This window comes from Colletotrichum orchidophilum (assembly GCF_001831195.1).
Source record: "Colletotrichum orchidophilum strain IMI 309357 chromosome Unknown Scaffold_81.1, whole genome shotgun sequence".
Classification (NCBI taxonomy): domain Eukaryota; kingdom Fungi; phylum Ascomycota; class Sordariomycetes; order Glomerellales; family Glomerellaceae; genus Colletotrichum; species Colletotrichum orchidophilum.
The window spans coordinates 157,028-173,317 of record NW_019173037.1 but is presented as its reverse complement, the minus strand read 5'-3'; the positions used below and the strand labels follow the sequence as shown (position 1 = coordinate 173,317).

The following is a 16,290-nucleotide window of genomic DNA, read 5'->3' as shown; positions in this document are numbered from 1 at the left end:
GCAGGTGAAGAAAGAAAAACAGAGAAATGCATTACATCCGGGCTCTTCCGTGCATCACCGGAGTGAGCCGGAGTCCACCGTGGCCGGCGGCGGGCCTGTGTGCAGCCGTTCTGATCGGTGAACGTTATGGGTGGGCGGACTACAGGACGGAAGGGCTGGAGGGGCACCGGAGGAGATTCGGGCCTGCAGCCAGCCGTGGCCACCTGCGGAGATCCTCAGCCCATATCGGTCTTGGGATCTGGATCCTTCCAGGAGAAGTTTGTGCAGCGCTTCGCCTTTCGCCGCTACATGGGCAGCGGGCCAGGGGAGCGGATATTCCGCTAGGAGATGTCTCGAGAAGGAGACAGCAGTCGCATTACCAGTACAGGGTATACATCGCTGCTCCCAAACAAACATGGAACGCACATAATTCGCCAGCCGAGGTTCATGACCATCTCGATCGTCTTAGTCAGCACTCGCCAAGGATGAAAGCAATATTGCTGACCGACATACCTAGGCTCGCTGTTGCCGTTGGAAGAAAGTCTGGAGCGGAGACGCCGCCGGAGAGAGCCAATTGGAAAAGATCGGACCATGATTGGTCTGTCATCGGCTCCATTGCGCAATCCCATTTGTTCATTCCCAGCAACGCTTGACGGGCAGGCCCCACGCCCACCTCCGTCTCCTGCCGGGTTCAGCCAAAGCGGGAAGGGAAAGCTGGTCCGTTTCAAAACCCGTCAACTTCTGGTCCGCGAACCTTTTTTGACTTCTTTCTTGTGCCACCGCAACTGACGTATTTGTCCCATCTTCAGTCCCATACCTTCCGAGCCATCCCAGCAGATTACGTCGTTGTCGTCTTCGTTATTTCCTCCCATCGAACAGAAAACCTGACTTGAACCGTCCGGGAAAGGCACATCATAAACACCGCCCATCTCCTTTTGCGACCACCGCGACCCCTTTGCCTGTTCGCACTACGATACCTGTTCGCCACCACAACGAGCCGACCCCTCATTCAATCGTCGAAGTAGCAATTCCAACCCGACGAAGCCATCATTCACCATGTCCTTTTCCAGCCTTGTTCAGGACCTCACCATGAGGGAGTCCGGCGTCCCGCGTCGATCCCGCGGTGATCAATCAGTATCTACCATGGACGATGGTCGGTCGCAAATCTCACGCGCCATGTCCTACGCCAGCACAGCGGCGACAAGCGTTAGCATCTCCGGCGATATCTCGAGCCAGCTGCATGGTGGCTACTTCCATCCCCTTGCCCGCTCGTGGCAAGCCGAGAGACAATTGACCAAGGTCAGTTCTACGAGTTGAGGCATAATACGGTCATCCACGAATCATCACTGACTCGACCCGACTAGTCCATGCTCATCTACCCTCTTTTCATTTCCGACCAAGACGACGAGGAGATCCTGATCCCCTCTTTGCCGGGCCAATACCGCCGAGGCATCAACAAAACAATGGCCTGGCTGGAGACGCTCGTGCGCAAGGGCCTGCGCTCCGTGATGCTCTTCGGTGTGCCCGTTCGCCCGGGGACCAAGGACGCTCTTGGCACCGCCGCCGACGATCCAGAGGGACCCGTTATCAGAAGCATTCGCGCCATCCGCCAGCGTTTCCCTCAGCTCTTCATCTGCGCCGATGTTTGCTTGTGCGAGTACACTTCCCACGGCCACTGTGGTATCCTGCGTGACGACGGCAGCTTGAACAACCAGCTGTCCGTCGACCGCATCTCCGACGTTGCCATTGCCTACGCACTGGCCGGCGCCCACTGCGTCGCTCCCTCGGACATGAACGACGGACGCATCCGCGCCATCAAGCTGAAGCTGATTGAGGAGGGCATCGCTCACAAGACGGTGCTTATGTCATACTCGGCCAAGTTCTCGGGCTGCTTGTACGGTCCGTTCCGCGATGCGGCAGGCTCTGCCCCGTCATTCGGAGACCGCAAGTGCTACCAGCTACCCCCCGGCGGCCGTGGCTTGGCCCGCCGCGCAATCGTCCGTGACATTGGTGAGGGTGCGGACATCATCATGGTTAAGCCCGCTAGCCAGTACCTCGACATCATCAGCGATGCAAAGGAGCTCGGCAAGGACATGCCTGTTGCCGCCTACCAAGTGAGTGGCGAGTTCGCCATGATCCACGCGGCGGCCAAGTCTGGCGTTTTCGACTTGAAGGCGATGGCTTTCGAGTCGACCGAGGGAATCCTGAGAGCCGGTGCGACCATTGTCATTAGCTACTTCACCCCCGAGTTCCTCGACTGGCTTTCCACCTAATCGACGAAGTATGGCTTGTTGATATAAAGGCAAGGTGTTGGGCGTTGGCTTTTCGTTTATTTTTATTTTATTTTATTGGCTATCATTACTGTGACGTGGAAGAAAGCGGCATGGATTCGGTCGTATAGATCGTATAGGATGGGATATGAAGAGATACTGACAGGCGTTGGTTTCGCATACTTGAACAAGATACACTCCCTTGACGATGCAGTGTCACATATCGGATACGTAAGAAGCTAACGAGAGGTCGGGTTAAATGGTATAGTGAATGACGCGATGAGACGGTTTGTGGCCACAGACTCGGCATGTTTGTGTCAGCCTGGTGGTTCTCTGTATTCCAAACTCGAAAAACAACATGTATTACTAGGTACGCATGGACATGCACCCGGTGGACCAAAAAAAAAAGGGCATACTTTGAGGCACTGACTATCGTATTCCCTTACTTCTTAGCACTTTTACTAGCACATAGACAAAGAAATAAAATAATAAAAATTCACAGTCATATTGAAAAAGCCCAAAAAAAAATGGGGACCTTTTTTTTTTTTTTTTTTTTTTTTTTTTTTTTTTTTTTTTTTTTTTTTTTTTTTTTTTGAAAATTTTTTTTTTTTTTTTTGTTTTTTTTTTTTTTTTTTTTTTTTTTTTGGTATTTGTATTTTAATTATCGGCGAGAAAAATGCTGTTGTAGTGAGAAGGGTATGTTAGATGTTCCTTTTGTCTGTCCACCGGATTACAGGGTCTAAGAAACGATCTTTTGTGCAAATTTAGATGCGAGGCAGTCGAGTGAGTAAAGTATGAATAAGCATGGTCAGCAAGCGTGCCGCACAGAAGTATTTTGTTCCGGGGAATGGGACTCGGGAAAGGGGGCTCAAAGCGATAGTCTCACAGGCGAGAGCAACGTCGATCCAGGGCCGTCCCTTGGCCACTTTGGGCTGTCCAGTGTGCCAGTGAGTGTAGTACGTACCCTCAGAAAGTCGAGAGTGAGTGGTGGTCTGACTCGGCATTTGGATATCGATCGTCAGTTATTCTTGATTTTAATTGGGATCAAGGAGAGACGGGTTCCAAAACAAAGCCATGCTCCTCTCGGTTGCGAAACCAGGGATAGACGACGGCGACGGCGGCTCACTGCTACGGTATGCTGATAGGGAGGGGCAGGCAGTTGGATCAAACTTGGATGAGCCTGGAGGGAGAGGACTGGTCCGACTGGGAATGAGTGACTGGATGGATTTGGTTGGAATGGATCGGAGATGACAGGACGGAGACTTTCCCAGACTAGACACAGATAACGGTTGAGGCGAGGCGAGGCATTGCGTGTACCATTAACAGCACACGGCACGACGGGCAGCGGAGCCTGCCATGCACTCTGCGTGACGGATTGCCGATCTGGAACAAGGCCAAGGGATTGACTGCCGGGAAACAAGCTGTACCCCTGACCGGGGAGGGGGGCTGTAATTATATGGGGCGCACGCGCTGGGCGCGCGTGCTGTACCTAAGGTAGGCTACTCCCGTCCAGTCCAGAGGCAGTATGTAGGTGCGCTGGACTTGGAAGACAGGAGCACTTGGGTGACCGAATAAAAGGCCGTTCTTGCGTGGCTGATGCAAGGAAAGGCGGCCAATTATTTTATCACCCGAGTGGAGAGTATCAACCACGCTACCTACCGTGCTAAGGTAGGCGAGACCATGAGGTAGTCGAAGGTGCGGTACCTGGCCCGACTGCATGCCGCCGCGCCGCAGCTGCACCTGAGCCGTCACAGTGTCTCGAGCCCTCCCCGGTCTCCCGAGCGCGATAGCGTGGATCCAAGCGCTGATCTCAACCTTGAAATTGTATCCGTACTGCAAAACCTTGAGACCACCCCCATCCACACACCCCGGAAGGTCGTACACACAAAGTACCGAAAAGTTGGACATTTTGGAGCATCGAATCGCCTTGTCGGCCAATACTGTGACATTCTTCCACAATTTTGTTCTCCATGTTCCCTGAATACCCCCAGCATAGAGAGCTCCAGGCCACTTACGACAGCTCGTTGCAAAAAGTGGCGCCGGGAAACCCTCTGAGTCCTGATAAGTTATGCGCCGAGACCTGATGTCGGTCCTGAGATGCCGTCTTGTGGATTGATGGGCGGGCATGGCATTCCTCGGCGGGAACAGAGAGCCCTTTCAAGTTCTGGACATCCTTCTCTCACCCTCGAGCCTTAGGGCCCTTTCCCCATAGATCCTGAGACCCTTGCCAATGCTCATCCTCCTCTCTACCCCGGTCCGGTCGATCGGCGTCGTGCCCAGACGAGCCGTTGAACCGTCATTAGTTTCCCCGTCGAGCATTTTCTGCAGAAGGTGTGTTACGCCGGCGGAAGACTCAAGTGGGAGGGAGGAGGAAGGGCGGGAGATGATGGGCGGCGCACCGCGGCGGACTGGGGCCATGTCCTGGAGGAAGAGGATCCTTCTCTGGCCTTTGCATGCTTGCCGGCTTGGCCCTCTCTCCAGCCCCAATTAAAAGGGGAATCGAAGACTGGAGGCTTCATTGGATCATTCATTGGAGAAGAGCCGACGACATTAGAGGAGAAACTGTATCCAATATTGATTGACTGTCTCCGCAGGCCTTTACGTATCCTGTGTGGCTTGCGTATCTCAGACACTGGGCAAGTGTCTAATATCCAGTCATGTTACGCACCATTCCATGGAGTTGTTTTCTGTCTTGGATTTTGGTGGTTTCTCAATTTTTATTTGGGTATGGAGGTATTCCTCACCCAAATGATGCGATTTGCGGATGCATTTGCATAACGACATAAAGAAAGAGGCACAAAGGAAGGGATGTTATCATTTGCCAATTCCGCATTCCTAGCATTATCCTGCAGTCTCGCTTCATTCATATGGTATTCCCGGTTCATTATTGTTGCCCTGTTTCCCCTTTATTTGCCGTCCTTGCTTGTTTTGGTCAATCGGCCGCCTCTACCACTTTCTTGGACGTGCTTCGATATTTCATAAAAGTGTGAAACCGCGGGCCCCGTTCTATTTACTACCCCAAGTCCCCGGTCTCCTCGACTGGACCCGATGTTTCTGGAGCGATAACTTTACTTGCAAGTTCCTACCTAGCTACGAAGCTACCTTCGCTTTGTAGATCAGTTGTACCGTCCTGGCCTGATAGAGTTGATCTAGTTTGGATTGGAAGAGGCTATTTTGTTTCTCCCCTTTCAATTTACTGCCCGTCTCATCGCACATAGTCTTTCTCTCTCAACCACTCTCTCGGTCATTATTCGTACTTGTCTCGACCGGCTTACTTCCATCGTTTCATCCCTTCTATTGCCTTTGGCTCATTGGACCGTCGGCGGCCGTGCTCATCATCGAGTCTGCTCACCTACCACACTCACACACGCCCACGCACGAGTCGAGAAATCCGATCATCAGCAGAGAGTGTGGTGCACAGTCAGCGCTCATTCTCCCTCCTGGCTTGCTTGACGTCTGCGCCTCGGCTGGGATTTTCCCATCCTCGTGGTTCGAGCCCTTTCTCTTTGCCCGCCGTGGCGTACCTTTCAGCTGCCTTCCCATCCATCAAACCAAAATTGCAGTTTGCTAGTCCCGTCATTCTTGCCTTTTCCCGTGTCAGACACGACAAGACACGACAGGAACGAACAGACTGAGACTGGGCAGGCCCTATCCTTCCTTCGTCCCTTTTTCAATGGTTCCTGGGGCCCTCGAACTCAACAATAACGGAAAGAGTTCCTCCCCCCTCCTCTCCCTTTCTCTTGCCATCCGAGGCAGAGACACACAATCATTATACACCAAGGAAGACGGTACTGTACGGAGAAACGAAGCGTCTGCACATTCTATTTAGCACAGGCACATCTCATCTTGCACTCTCTGGGCCTGGCCTATCCATGGTGCATCCCTCCACAAACCCGTCATAGCTGCCACACTTGAAGCTTTCCCACTCTTTCACACCCTGAAACAGGCCCCTTCTATCCACAATACTGACGCTCTTTCCCAACTCTGCTCGCCTCAAGTCCCGTCTTTTTGAGGTTACAGCTGCCTGCCTCACCCCACATCCTTCCATCCTGTCTGCCTCTTATTGCCAGACGAGCACCTCAACTCATTTATGCGCTGAGGCGTCATTCCGATCTCAGCCCAGCCGGACCCTTTTCTTTTCGGTTTTGGTTGTTTGCTCTCACGGTTGTTCTGCACCAATCTCTTTCTCTCAGAGCCTACCTGCCTGTTCCCGTTCTCCACAACCCCTCTGATCAAGGGCCCACGCCTTTGCTACGTCGCGGAGGTATCCTAGGTCTTGGATCCCAAGGTCCTGCTTAAGCCCAGGTCAACAAGGTCAAGGTCAAGGTCACGGTCACGGGCTCGTTGACGAGACGAGACAAGACACAGGGCACGCCCAGCCGCATCCAGCATCACCCAGTAATACTCAGCAACACCCAGCCAGCGGCGGCACCTCCTCCTCGGCAAACATCCTTTCTCACAGGCCCTGTCTGTGTCTGGTCCCAATTACACTTACCTGCCCTTGCCGACCGTCACTCTCCTTTCGCCCCTCCCTTCTGCAGATCCAAGATCGTCTGAATACCAGGGGCCTTCCGGATCAAAACCACCACGTTCCCTCCTCCGCCTCCCCTTTCCTTTACCATTTGACCCTATTTGGCCCTGTTCAACCAACTCGTGCTTGCTACCAACCTGTCCTGTAGCCTGGCCACCAGAGCCTCCCTTATAACCCACCAACCACGTCCCTCCTAGCTCGAATAAGCCGCTGGTGCCATTGCAGGACAATGAACGGACACGCTGCTTCAAAAGTGTCCCTTTCACACGAAGAGGGTATGGGCCTCCTGGACGAGAAGACGTTGTCCGACATCGAGAGCGAGAGTGGTAGGGCCGACCTCGAAGTCCGCTTTGCGATACCACGATGGTCGACTGTCCACCGGGGTGTCGTCGGCTATGCGCGGGCCATACCATGGAGGGTTACGGTGATCCGCGGCCTCATCTTCCTGCTACCTAGTTTCGTCCAGAGCCGATTCACGAGAGAGCGAGGCCGAACCGACAAGCTTTTCCCGACATCATATCTCGACGGCATGCGAGGCCTGGCAGCGCTCTTTGTCTTTTTCTGCCACTACTTCTACCAAGCCTTCATCATTGCCGAGGGCTGGGGTTCTTCAGAAAAGAACTATCACATCCTCAAAATGCCGTTCTTTCGACTCTTCTACCAAGGGCCCCCAGCGGTGTGTCTGTTCTTCGTCATTTCCGGGTACGCTCTATCCATGAAGCCGATCAAGCTCGCCAGAGCCGGAAACCTTGAGGAATTCTCCGTGACGACGACGTCTTTGATTTTTCGTCGATTCATCAGACTGTATATGCCGACTGCCATTTCGACCTTTGGCATCATGATCTTGCTCCAGCTCGGAGTCTACGAGTGGACAAGAGACTTTGCCATTGACCGAGCTTTCCATAAGAACGTCATGGAGCCTCACCCAAAGCCTCTGGACACTTTTTCGGAACAGTTTTACGACTGGGTCTGGAGTATGTTCAAGTTTGTTCACGTGTTTGGCTGGGAGCGCTTTGGTGGCAGCACATGTAAGTGGCCATTTAGGAAAACCCGTACAGCGTGATTTGCTTACAACATTAGCGTACGATGTTCACTTGTGGACTATCCCGGTGGAGTTCCGCTGTTCTATGTACCTCTTCATCACCCTCATCGGGTTGGCTCGCGTACGGTCCCGACTCCGTTTGCTCTTCCTCTCAGGAATCATCGCTTTCACCTACCGCAACAACCGCTGGGAGCTGCTGCTGTTCTACTTTGGCATGATGCTTGCGGAATACGACATGATCATGGGCAACAACACGCCTGCACAGCAACCCTCGGTCCTTCCGGCGAATGGTGCGGCTCAACCCCAGGGGAACCGTCTCAAGGGCTTCTTCTGGGCGATGCTCAGCATTCTCGCCATTTACTTCATGTGCCAGCCGGACATTAACTACGAAATCACTCCGGGTTGGGTCTGGCTCTGCACGTTCATTCCCAAGTGGTGGGAGGAGGAAGGTTACCGATTTTGGCAGTCTATCGGAGCTGTCATTTTCGTTCTTTGCGTCGGCCACTCTCCTAGATGGAAAAGCTTTTTCAACCTCGCTCCCATCCAGTATCTCGGCAAGATCAGCTATGCCCTCTACCTTATGCACGGCCCGGTCATGCACACCGTTGGCTACATGATTGAGAGGCGTATTTACGCCATCACCGGCCTCGAGGGCTGGTGGTACAATGCCGGATTCGTTCTAGGATCTTTCGGCTGCATTCCCGCAGTCATTTGGGCCGCCGATATTTTTTGGCGCTTGTTCGATGTTCCGACGGTGCGATTTGCAAAGTGGTTTGAGACAAAGTGTCTCGTCAAACAGGATTAGAGCAGACTGGGACAGTGCTTGCGTGTAACTACCAAGTTGCGCCTCGACAAAATGCTCACACAATGAGCTGGGTCTCGAAAGTCGGGTATGGAAATAAACTCATAATAGCATGACACGGCGTTTTATATCACACGGCATTATTACTTTATACCTGGCGTCGGTGTTTATTGGGACGGGGTTTTGTCAAACTTTTGTGGCAATTATAGACGGCATCTCTACAGAATGCACCACATGTTGGACGGAACAAGGTACAAAAAGAGTACCTGGGGAGAGGGATGACGACGTAGCAAATCAAGTAGAAACGGCTAAACACGCCAAATACTCTATGGGTATCAATTTGACTCGACTTTCTTTTCTATGCTGTCAATTTTTTTTTTAGATCCTTTACGATTTCTCTGCAAGTAGAGTGAAGGTTGACTCTGCTTGTAAAGAAAATGTTTCCACTACCGCCTTGTCTAGCCAATCATGCTCCTCTTGCGACCCCTCATCCTCACGTCCTCGAGCTTCTTTAGCGTCACGGACGCCTGCTTGTACGAGTCGCGGTAGGCGTCCAGGACGTCCTGGAAGTAGGCCTCGGCGCGCGGGTGTGTGCTGCCAAAGGCGCGCTCGAGGACGTAGAGGTCGACGGCGCGGTCCTCATCCGAGGTGCTCTGGCTCGCGAGGCCAAAATCGATGATGAAGACTTGGCCTTCAAGGGGGTCGTCACGTTGTTCCAAGGTGGAGGTGGACGTGGAGGTTGCGGAGGACTTTGGCGGTGGGCGGAGCATCATGTTGGACGTTGTCAGGTCGCCGTGGACGATGCCGATCTTGTGCATTTTGCCTATCGCGGTGCCCATTCTCCGCATGAGGTTCCTGAGGCCCGTCGCGTCTTTTTTGGTGTTACCCACGGCCGTCGATTCTGATCCTCCTCCTTGTCCTGCTTCTGCTGCTTCCGTCGTCCGCTCGCCGAGCCACTCGTTGATCCGCACCCTGACGGGTGCGCCCGGGATCCATTCGAGCATGAGCCATCCGGCGACCTCGTTGAGGGCGTACAGCGCGGGCACGGGACAACCCTCGCGGCGGCATTTTGCTAGGACGCGGGCTTCGGCGAGGATGCGGGCGCGGGTGAGGCGGGCGTCGAGGGTCGGGTGGCGGTAGGGTTTGGGGGGCCGGTATTTGAGGGCTGCGGGCCGGTGGGGGGAGAGGAAGGTTGTGTGGTAGAGGCGGGCTTCTGCGCCTTGGGTGATGAGGGTCGGCGGGGTTGAGGATTGGTTTTTGAGGAGGGGGGGCAGGGGGAATTGGCCCTCTGGCGGCGGTGGTGATGAGTATGTTGTCGTCGTCGTAGTCGATGTCGATGCCGGCGGGAGGGCTACTGTTGTTGGTATTGTCGTCATTTTTGGTTGCTTTGCGGTTTTGATGATGAGTTTGAGGGGATTCTATGGACGAGGCTGGTTTCCCCCAAGGGTTCTTTTTCCCTTCTTGTTTCTCTTGTCTTCCCTCCTTTTTCTATTGCTTCTTCTGTTTGTCCAATGAGTAATGGTTCGGAGTTGCGCTTTGTCGCGTCGCACGTCGTGGATGGAAAGGGCGGGGGGTTTCGGGTGTTCTTATTTGTGAATATCTTCAAAAAATGGACAAAAGGCAAGTTTGATCCGAGGGGCTGGCGAGGGGCGTTTGGTGGAGGGGTAGGTAAAAGTGGTGGGGTTCCAGCTCTTCGGCTGTCTGACCGCCCGTGCCGCCCACGGGATTCTGCCGTTTTTATCCGTACCTCGATAGGTTCTGCGGGGAGGAAGGGGGGGACGGTCGGGCGCTAGCGGGATGGTGTCGAGGCCCCGCGCCCGGCGAGCTAGGCTTCTTTCTGCGTTTGGGGCCGTCCGTCGGGAGGAGAAGTGCTTGGGCGGACGGGCCGGGCCTGAAAGCTTCGCTCTTAATTTTCGTTTTATTTTCTACGACGGTAGTGTTTCTGACTGGTGGTTTTCTCCGACTTTTGATGAGTAGCTATGTCCCTTTATCATTTCAACAAATATGACCACTCTCATCAACGGCGAATTTCCTATCCGCTCCTCTGCGACTCAGGACCTCCGGCACTTGTTTCTGGGTTGTAAAGTGCCCTCTTCGTCGGATCTGGAGGTTCAACCCGCGACTTTGCGCGGTTTCGCTGACTTTCCTTCATGCTGGAGTCATTACCATTCGACCATCTCACAGTCGTTTTCTTGCGTCTCATCCCTGACAGGATAACAGCGGCTCGCATCCCCCGTTATACTGGCAAGCTGTTGATTGGACTCACGAGTATGACCTCCATCCAAGACCTCTTCGCAAACAATCCATATGTTCCATAATCATTTTCCTAACTGCGCCACATTGCCCCAATCTTGTGCTTCGATAGGCAGCTTGCTGGAGCCCCTTCCTCGCCAACTTTGATCGAAACGGGGAAACGCCGAATTCAGAAGCCACCAGGGTATGATTTGCGTCGCCACGAGGGAAGGGGGGAGGGGGTTCGGCGTGGGTGGTCTCCCGATATGCAGCCCAGCGGCCCAGCAACGACGCACCCACGAACCAACCAACGGAAAGACAAGACATCAGAGCAGGCCACCAATCATCATCACAAACGGTTGGCGACTCCCTCGGCGGCGGCCGAGAGAGGAAAGTGAGCAGTACAATTGCCTCCGCTTCTGCTTTTCAGATCCAGCCTCTAGGTGTAACAAACTGGTACGCAAATCAAGTGGTTTTCCCTTCGCGCCTGTCATTGGAGTTACAAACTGGGGTCGGATAGAAAAGGCCGTTTCTTCGATATCCTCATCCTGGGGTAGCTCATGTGCAAACCGTATAAAGATGTGAGACGGAAGAAGACAAGTTACTCCTGAAGAAAGGGACGGTGGGTGTTCTCGAGGGGGCAATGGGGTTTCTGCTTACATGGTCCTCTTTTTCCCATGATGGATGATGCTACTTTACCCTGCATCTCGGCGCATGCAACTGCAGCAGCAGCAGCCTTTCCGTGCAGCCATCTTACAATAATTACTGTCACGTTTCCTCCACCCATGGAGTGGCTTGCTTTATCATTGTTCAGTGTCCCTTGCCTTTCCCATGTTCTTTTTCTCTCTGCCCATTTCCACTTTCAGCCGCGTTTGCCTCGTCGCCACACACAAACTTTCCCCGTCCTCCTCTTCCTCCTCCTCCTCGGCTTCTCATCTCCTTTACACCCCCCATAGCAAGACATCTCACCTCTCAACGGCCGCATGAATTTAGACGATATGCTCTTGAGCGAAAGAGAGTGAGAATATCGCCTTCGGAGCTTGTCTCAGTCGCAGTTACACTGGTGGGTTGGGGGAAAAGAAAAGGATGAAGGCACCCGCAATCACCGCGCTGGCGGCGGCCGCCGCCGTTGCCGGCAGCAGTGCGGCTACCGGACAGAGGTACGCCGCAGTCGACATGTCGCCGGCCGTTGTCGGGGGCGCCGGACTCGTTCCGCGCTTCTTCATCGACGCACCAAAGCTCGCCGTCCGCGACGGCGGGATATGCAAACCAAATTACCATTCCTGTAAGCAGAGACCTATTTCAAACACTTGATGTCCTTAGTTTTGTGTCCATCCTTGGCTTCAAATCTCCCCATCCCATGGAAATGAAAAAGGAAGGATGTGGTCTCGCCCATCACCAAGGTTATGAACTAAAGAAATACGCGTAGGCGTCGATGTCGGCCACCCCGAGTCCTGCTGCGCAAACACAAACTACTGCTACGTCAAACCCGACAGCTCGCCGTGGTGCTGCCCCGTCGGCTCGACCTGCGACTCCAACTGCCCGGCGACAGCCTACCAATGCCCAACGATCATGACCGTAACCACAACCGCCACCGTCTCCGTCTCGCGATCCGCCGCCGCGGCCACAACCACAGCCACAGCCACAGCCGGCAGCGCGTCCGTCGTAATCATCACCACCACCTCGACATCCTCAGCCTGCTGCGGCCGTGCATGCCCCTCGGTCTCGGCCTTTCGCTGCGAATCCCAGTTCGGCGGCGGCTGCTGCGCCTACGGCCAAACATGCATCTCCAACGGCGGCTGCCTGAGCACACTCTCCGCGCCGGCGCCCTCGTCCTCCGCCGCGCTGACCCCCGCCGACCCGGGATGTACCGCGACCACGCAGCACGCGTGCGACGACGGGCAGGCAGGTTGCTGCGATAACCTCATGCACTGCACCGTCGTCAGCGGGACCGCGGCCTGCGCGCCGGGGAACCCGACGGCCACGGGGGGCGACGTGGAGTACACGACGGTTCCGGATGGAGGCGGAGGGGCAGGAGGGGGCCTATCGGCTGGCGCGAAGGCGGGAATCGGGGTTGGTATTGCGGTCGTCGGGTGTGCTCTCGCGGGCGTGCTGGCGTGGTTTTGTTTTGTACGTCGCCGGCGTAGGCGGGGGACTGTCACGGGCACGGCGACCATGTCCCAGCGCAGCGGCGGCGGTCGCAGTAGGGGCGTATCCGGCGCCGCGAGCGAGAGGCCTAGCCGCGGCGTGCGCGCCTTGTCGGACGTCACGTCCGGGTCTCGACCTAACGGGCCCGGCCGGGGCGCGACACAGGATTACTTTGGTCCGGATGCCGTTGCGGGGCCGTATACCGAGACGGAGGAGACCGTTGCCGCCGCCGCCGCCGATGGGTCGAGAACCGAGACCGGAGCCGGAACGGCGGGTACGCCCGGTCGAGGGAGGGGCGTGCCGCTGCAGGCGCATTCGCCCAACGATGTTGTCGCGCCCGTGGAGATTGGTGATTCGGTGGGCGGGAAGAGGGGGTACGGGTACGGGTACGGCCACAGCGTGACTTCCGTTCCCGAAGAGGAGGCGCGGGAGATGCAGACGCCGTCTGAGGAGACGACGCACGGGAGGTACGAGCTGTACGGGTCCGAGATGGTCTCGCCTTCAACGGGGGCGCCGCCTTCCTCCATCGTGCCGACGCCGTCGATGATGACGCCGCGGAGTATTGCGAGTGTTAGCATGTTTGATAGGTCACCGGGTCCCGCTCCATCAGAGAGGAAAAGAGAGAGATAGGAGTGAAAGGGGTTCTGAATAAACATATTAGGGATGTTCAAAGTCTTCAAAAATCTAGTCTTGTCTTTTGAGACGCCCCGGGAATTGTGTAGTACAAACGATAGCGACGATAATGATATAGCTGATAGAGACAAAGATGTCGCGTTTCTTCTCTTCTTCCTGATGCTTCTACGATACTCAAGAGACGAACTTGACAATACGTATTATGCGATTCAGATAGAGGGAAACTTTTGGAATGAGCAACTCCCCTTGGTCAAAAAATAATAGTGGGAAACTCCTCGCCAACGTTTCCATGAAAGACGACGCCAAAGTATGAGAAACCTTTGTATCACATTCCTTACCCTCCACGAGAACGCCAAACAATGTGGAGAATGCAATCACAGAGAAAACAGCTCGCAAACAAAGAATAACCCCTCCGAAATGACGAGAAACCTGAAACACCAGATGCCGGATATGAGCTAAATGCTTGCTAGACTAGCAAACGACACCACCAAAGGGCGTGCACGTCCGCAGGTCCCTGACGAGATCCTCAACGTTGCTCAGGTGGCGGCCCAGCAGCTCCTGCTTCTCCTCGGTCGTCATGGTATCGGCGGACTCGCTACCGGCGCGATTCCGGGCGTGGTTTGCGTCGGTAGAGGCGGGCGTGGAAGCCGCGCTGCCAAAGGCGCCGGCAAGCTTGCTGGGGCTGCGCTGGTGGATGGCCGGGACGGAGGCGCGGACGTCGGCGCGTGGGATGGAGGGGACCTCGGGCATGAGGTAGAAGTAGAGGAACTCGACGAGCTTGAGCTTGACCTCGCGGGCGGTGGAGCGGGACTTGAAAAGGGATGTGACTGTCAGTAGGCCGTCGAGGGCCTCAAAGGTGCGGGTGTTTGTCGGGGTGTCGATGAGGGCAGTGACAAGGGTCAGGAGGGTGGCGGACTGGATCGCGGGACAGTTTACGGGTTCGAGGAGGTCGAGGAGGAGCTGAGCAGGTTGTAGTTAGTGTTTTGTAGGGAGAGCGGCAGCGGGAGAGAGAATGTGAAACGTACGTTCATGTTCTGTTCTCGTGAGAAGAGGGCTTTGCTGGGCGGGTGCAGTAATAAGACGCCCTGGATCAGGTCCAGAGAGCTGAGAATGAGGAGATCGTTCTGTCCGTCGGTACCCTTGCCCATCAGACGGTCGAGCGTGTTGATAAGGCGCAGCGCCACGTTCCACTCGAACCCCTCTTGCAGCTTGAAGAACTCGCGAAAGGCCGGGTCGTCGGACAAGTCCGCGAGAGACTTCCCGCTATTGTGGGACGCATCGTCGTCGGTTGTGGGTGACCTTGATTTTGCCGGGGACGAGAGGCAGATTTGGGCGAGGAGGCCCTCGACTTGGCGCAGACCCTTGCGGACCTTGGGGCCGTCGTAGGACGAGAGACCGTCAAAGGCGAGGCTGAGGAGGTTCTCCATTATATCTATTGTTCTCAATCGTGCTCTTTTGGTAGGCGGTGGCTTGGTGGCTTGATTGATGTTGTGGGTATCAAGGGCTGTCGGGCGCCGATGGCCGTGGTAAAAGGGCAAAGACAAAAAAAAGACGATGCGGTTTCTCGTTGATGCGACTTGCTGATGATTGCTAGCAATGAAATGACGCCGTATCGGATCTGGGTTGGATAGAGACGGAGCTCGAGCTTGGAAAATAGCAGCACCGTTGGAAAATGTTAATACAAAAAGAGAGAAAAAGAATGCTGGCGAGGACAAGTCCCCTAGGGATCTGGAGAAAGGGGCGTATCACAATTGCGCGACAATTGTAGAGACGGAGGGAGGTGGGGGTGGAAAGACAGAAATGAAAAGTCAATGGCGAGGGCGCATGCGCAAGTGGTCATTCATGAGAGACTACCCGGTAGCGTGATAGGACTCATGGGAAAGACAGCAGAGTTGAGAAGCGACGAGGCAACTTCCTGGGAGGTGGACAATGCGGGTTGTTTGTGTTGCGTTGGACGATTATTGCCCCGGCAACCGGGTCGATCCAGCACGTTGGGATGGGGATTTAGTACGGCCCAAAGAGAAAATCTGCTCTCTGACTGGCCAAGTTGGCAGCCGTTTCTTAGCTAAGCGGGTCGATTAGGGCCACTGGGGTCATTGGGCTGCGTTTGGCGCATCGTGGGGGCACGGGCCGGCAACTAAGCATCTTGGGCTTTCCCGTCTCGCATGAGCTCTCCTACTATAGTACAGGGAACCTCGGAGGGCAGGGTTCAAGGCTTCAGTCATCCATCTCTTGATGCATCAGGTGCAGATAGGAACAAGCGAGGCTTTGGCATTGACCGTGACCCTGAAATGCCTTGGTTTCTGCAGAGTTGCGCTGTCGAATGGGATAATTATCTGCCGGCCCCGTCGCAGCAGCTGCGGGTGCTTAAGACCAGCACTTAACGCAGATGAAACCTGGAGGCGCGAGGGGATGGCACATTCAAGTGTCTAGAGTTGCTCCGAGTCGGAGTAAGCTGCCTCTGTCTCTCTCTTCTCTCTTTCTTCACCGTAACGTTTCTGTCTCGGTCTGCCGGATGCTATCACAATGCAACAGAGTCTAGCGAGCTCGGCAGGATGAAGCATTAGGAAGCACATGGGCGAGGGGTGACAGGACGGGCGACAAGCACGCGGATCAAGAGAGTTTTGGATGACATCCGAGAGCTACCTTATCT

General features: G+C 54.9%; 7 protein-coding genes across 7 annotated transcripts; 3 read left to right on the top strand and 4 right to left on the bottom strand.

Annotated features, from left to right (window-relative positions):
* Nucleotides 1–54: 54 nt before the first annotated feature.
* On the bottom strand, nt 55–396 carry CORC01_09164 (uncharacterized protein; the record flags this gene model as incomplete). The annotated part of the gene is made up of 1 exon (XM_022620793.1): nt 55–396. One exon carries the CDS (start codon nt 394–396, stop codon nt 55–57), a length of 342 nt encoding a protein of 113 aa, XP_022472735.1.
* A 639-nt stretch (nt 397–1,035) lies between these two features.
* CORC01_09163 (delta-aminolevulinic acid dehydratase) lies at nt 1,036–2,252 on the top strand (the record flags this gene model as incomplete). Its single annotated transcript, XM_022620792.1, has 2 exons — nt 1,036–1,278; nt 1,344–2,252. 2 exons carry the CDS (start codon nt 1,036–1,038, stop codon nt 2,250–2,252), a joined length of 1,152 nt encoding a protein of 383 aa, XP_022472734.1.
* A 1,449-nt stretch (nt 2,253–3,701) lies between these two features.
* CORC01_09162 (uncharacterized protein) lies at nt 3,702–4,667 on the bottom strand (the record flags this gene model as incomplete). Its single annotated transcript, XM_022620791.1, has 3 exons — nt 3,702–3,842; nt 3,909–4,189; nt 4,433–4,667. 3 exons carry the CDS (start codon nt 4,665–4,667, stop codon nt 3,702–3,704), a joined length of 657 nt encoding a protein of 218 aa, XP_022472733.1.
* Nucleotides 4,668–7,009: 2,342 nt separating this feature from the next.
* CORC01_09161 (acyltransferase) lies at nt 7,010–8,627 on the top strand (the record flags this gene model as incomplete). Its single annotated transcript, XM_022620790.1, has 2 exons — nt 7,010–7,808; nt 7,861–8,627. The coding sequence occupies 2 exons, from the start codon at nt 7,010–7,012 to the stop codon at nt 8,625–8,627; spliced, it is 1,566 nt and encodes a 521-aa protein (XP_022472732.1).
* A 455-nt stretch (nt 8,628–9,082) lies between these two features.
* On the bottom strand, nt 9,083–10,000 carry CORC01_09160 (protein kinase-11; the record flags this gene model as incomplete). The annotated part of the gene is made up of 1 exon (XM_022620789.1): nt 9,083–10,000. One exon carries the CDS (start codon nt 9,998–10,000, stop codon nt 9,083–9,085), a length of 918 nt encoding a protein of 305 aa, XP_022472731.1.
* Nucleotides 10,001–11,942: 1,942 nt separating this feature from the next.
* CORC01_09159 (uncharacterized protein) lies at nt 11,943–13,634 on the top strand (the record flags this gene model as incomplete). The annotated part of the gene is made up of 2 exons (XM_022620788.1): nt 11,943–12,141; nt 12,286–13,634. 2 exons carry the CDS (start codon nt 11,943–11,945, stop codon nt 13,632–13,634), a joined length of 1,548 nt encoding a protein of 515 aa, XP_022472730.1.
* A 474-nt stretch (nt 13,635–14,108) lies between these two features.
* Nucleotides 14,109–15,262, bottom strand: CORC01_09158 (cell division control protein 14; the record flags this gene model as incomplete). The annotated part of the gene is made up of 2 exons (XM_022620787.1): nt 14,109–14,597; nt 14,663–15,262. Coding segments are annotated over 2 exons (1,089 nt in total), but the record flags the coding sequence as incomplete, so codon positions are not given.
* Between the last annotated feature and the right edge of the window lie 1,028 nt (nt 15,263–16,290).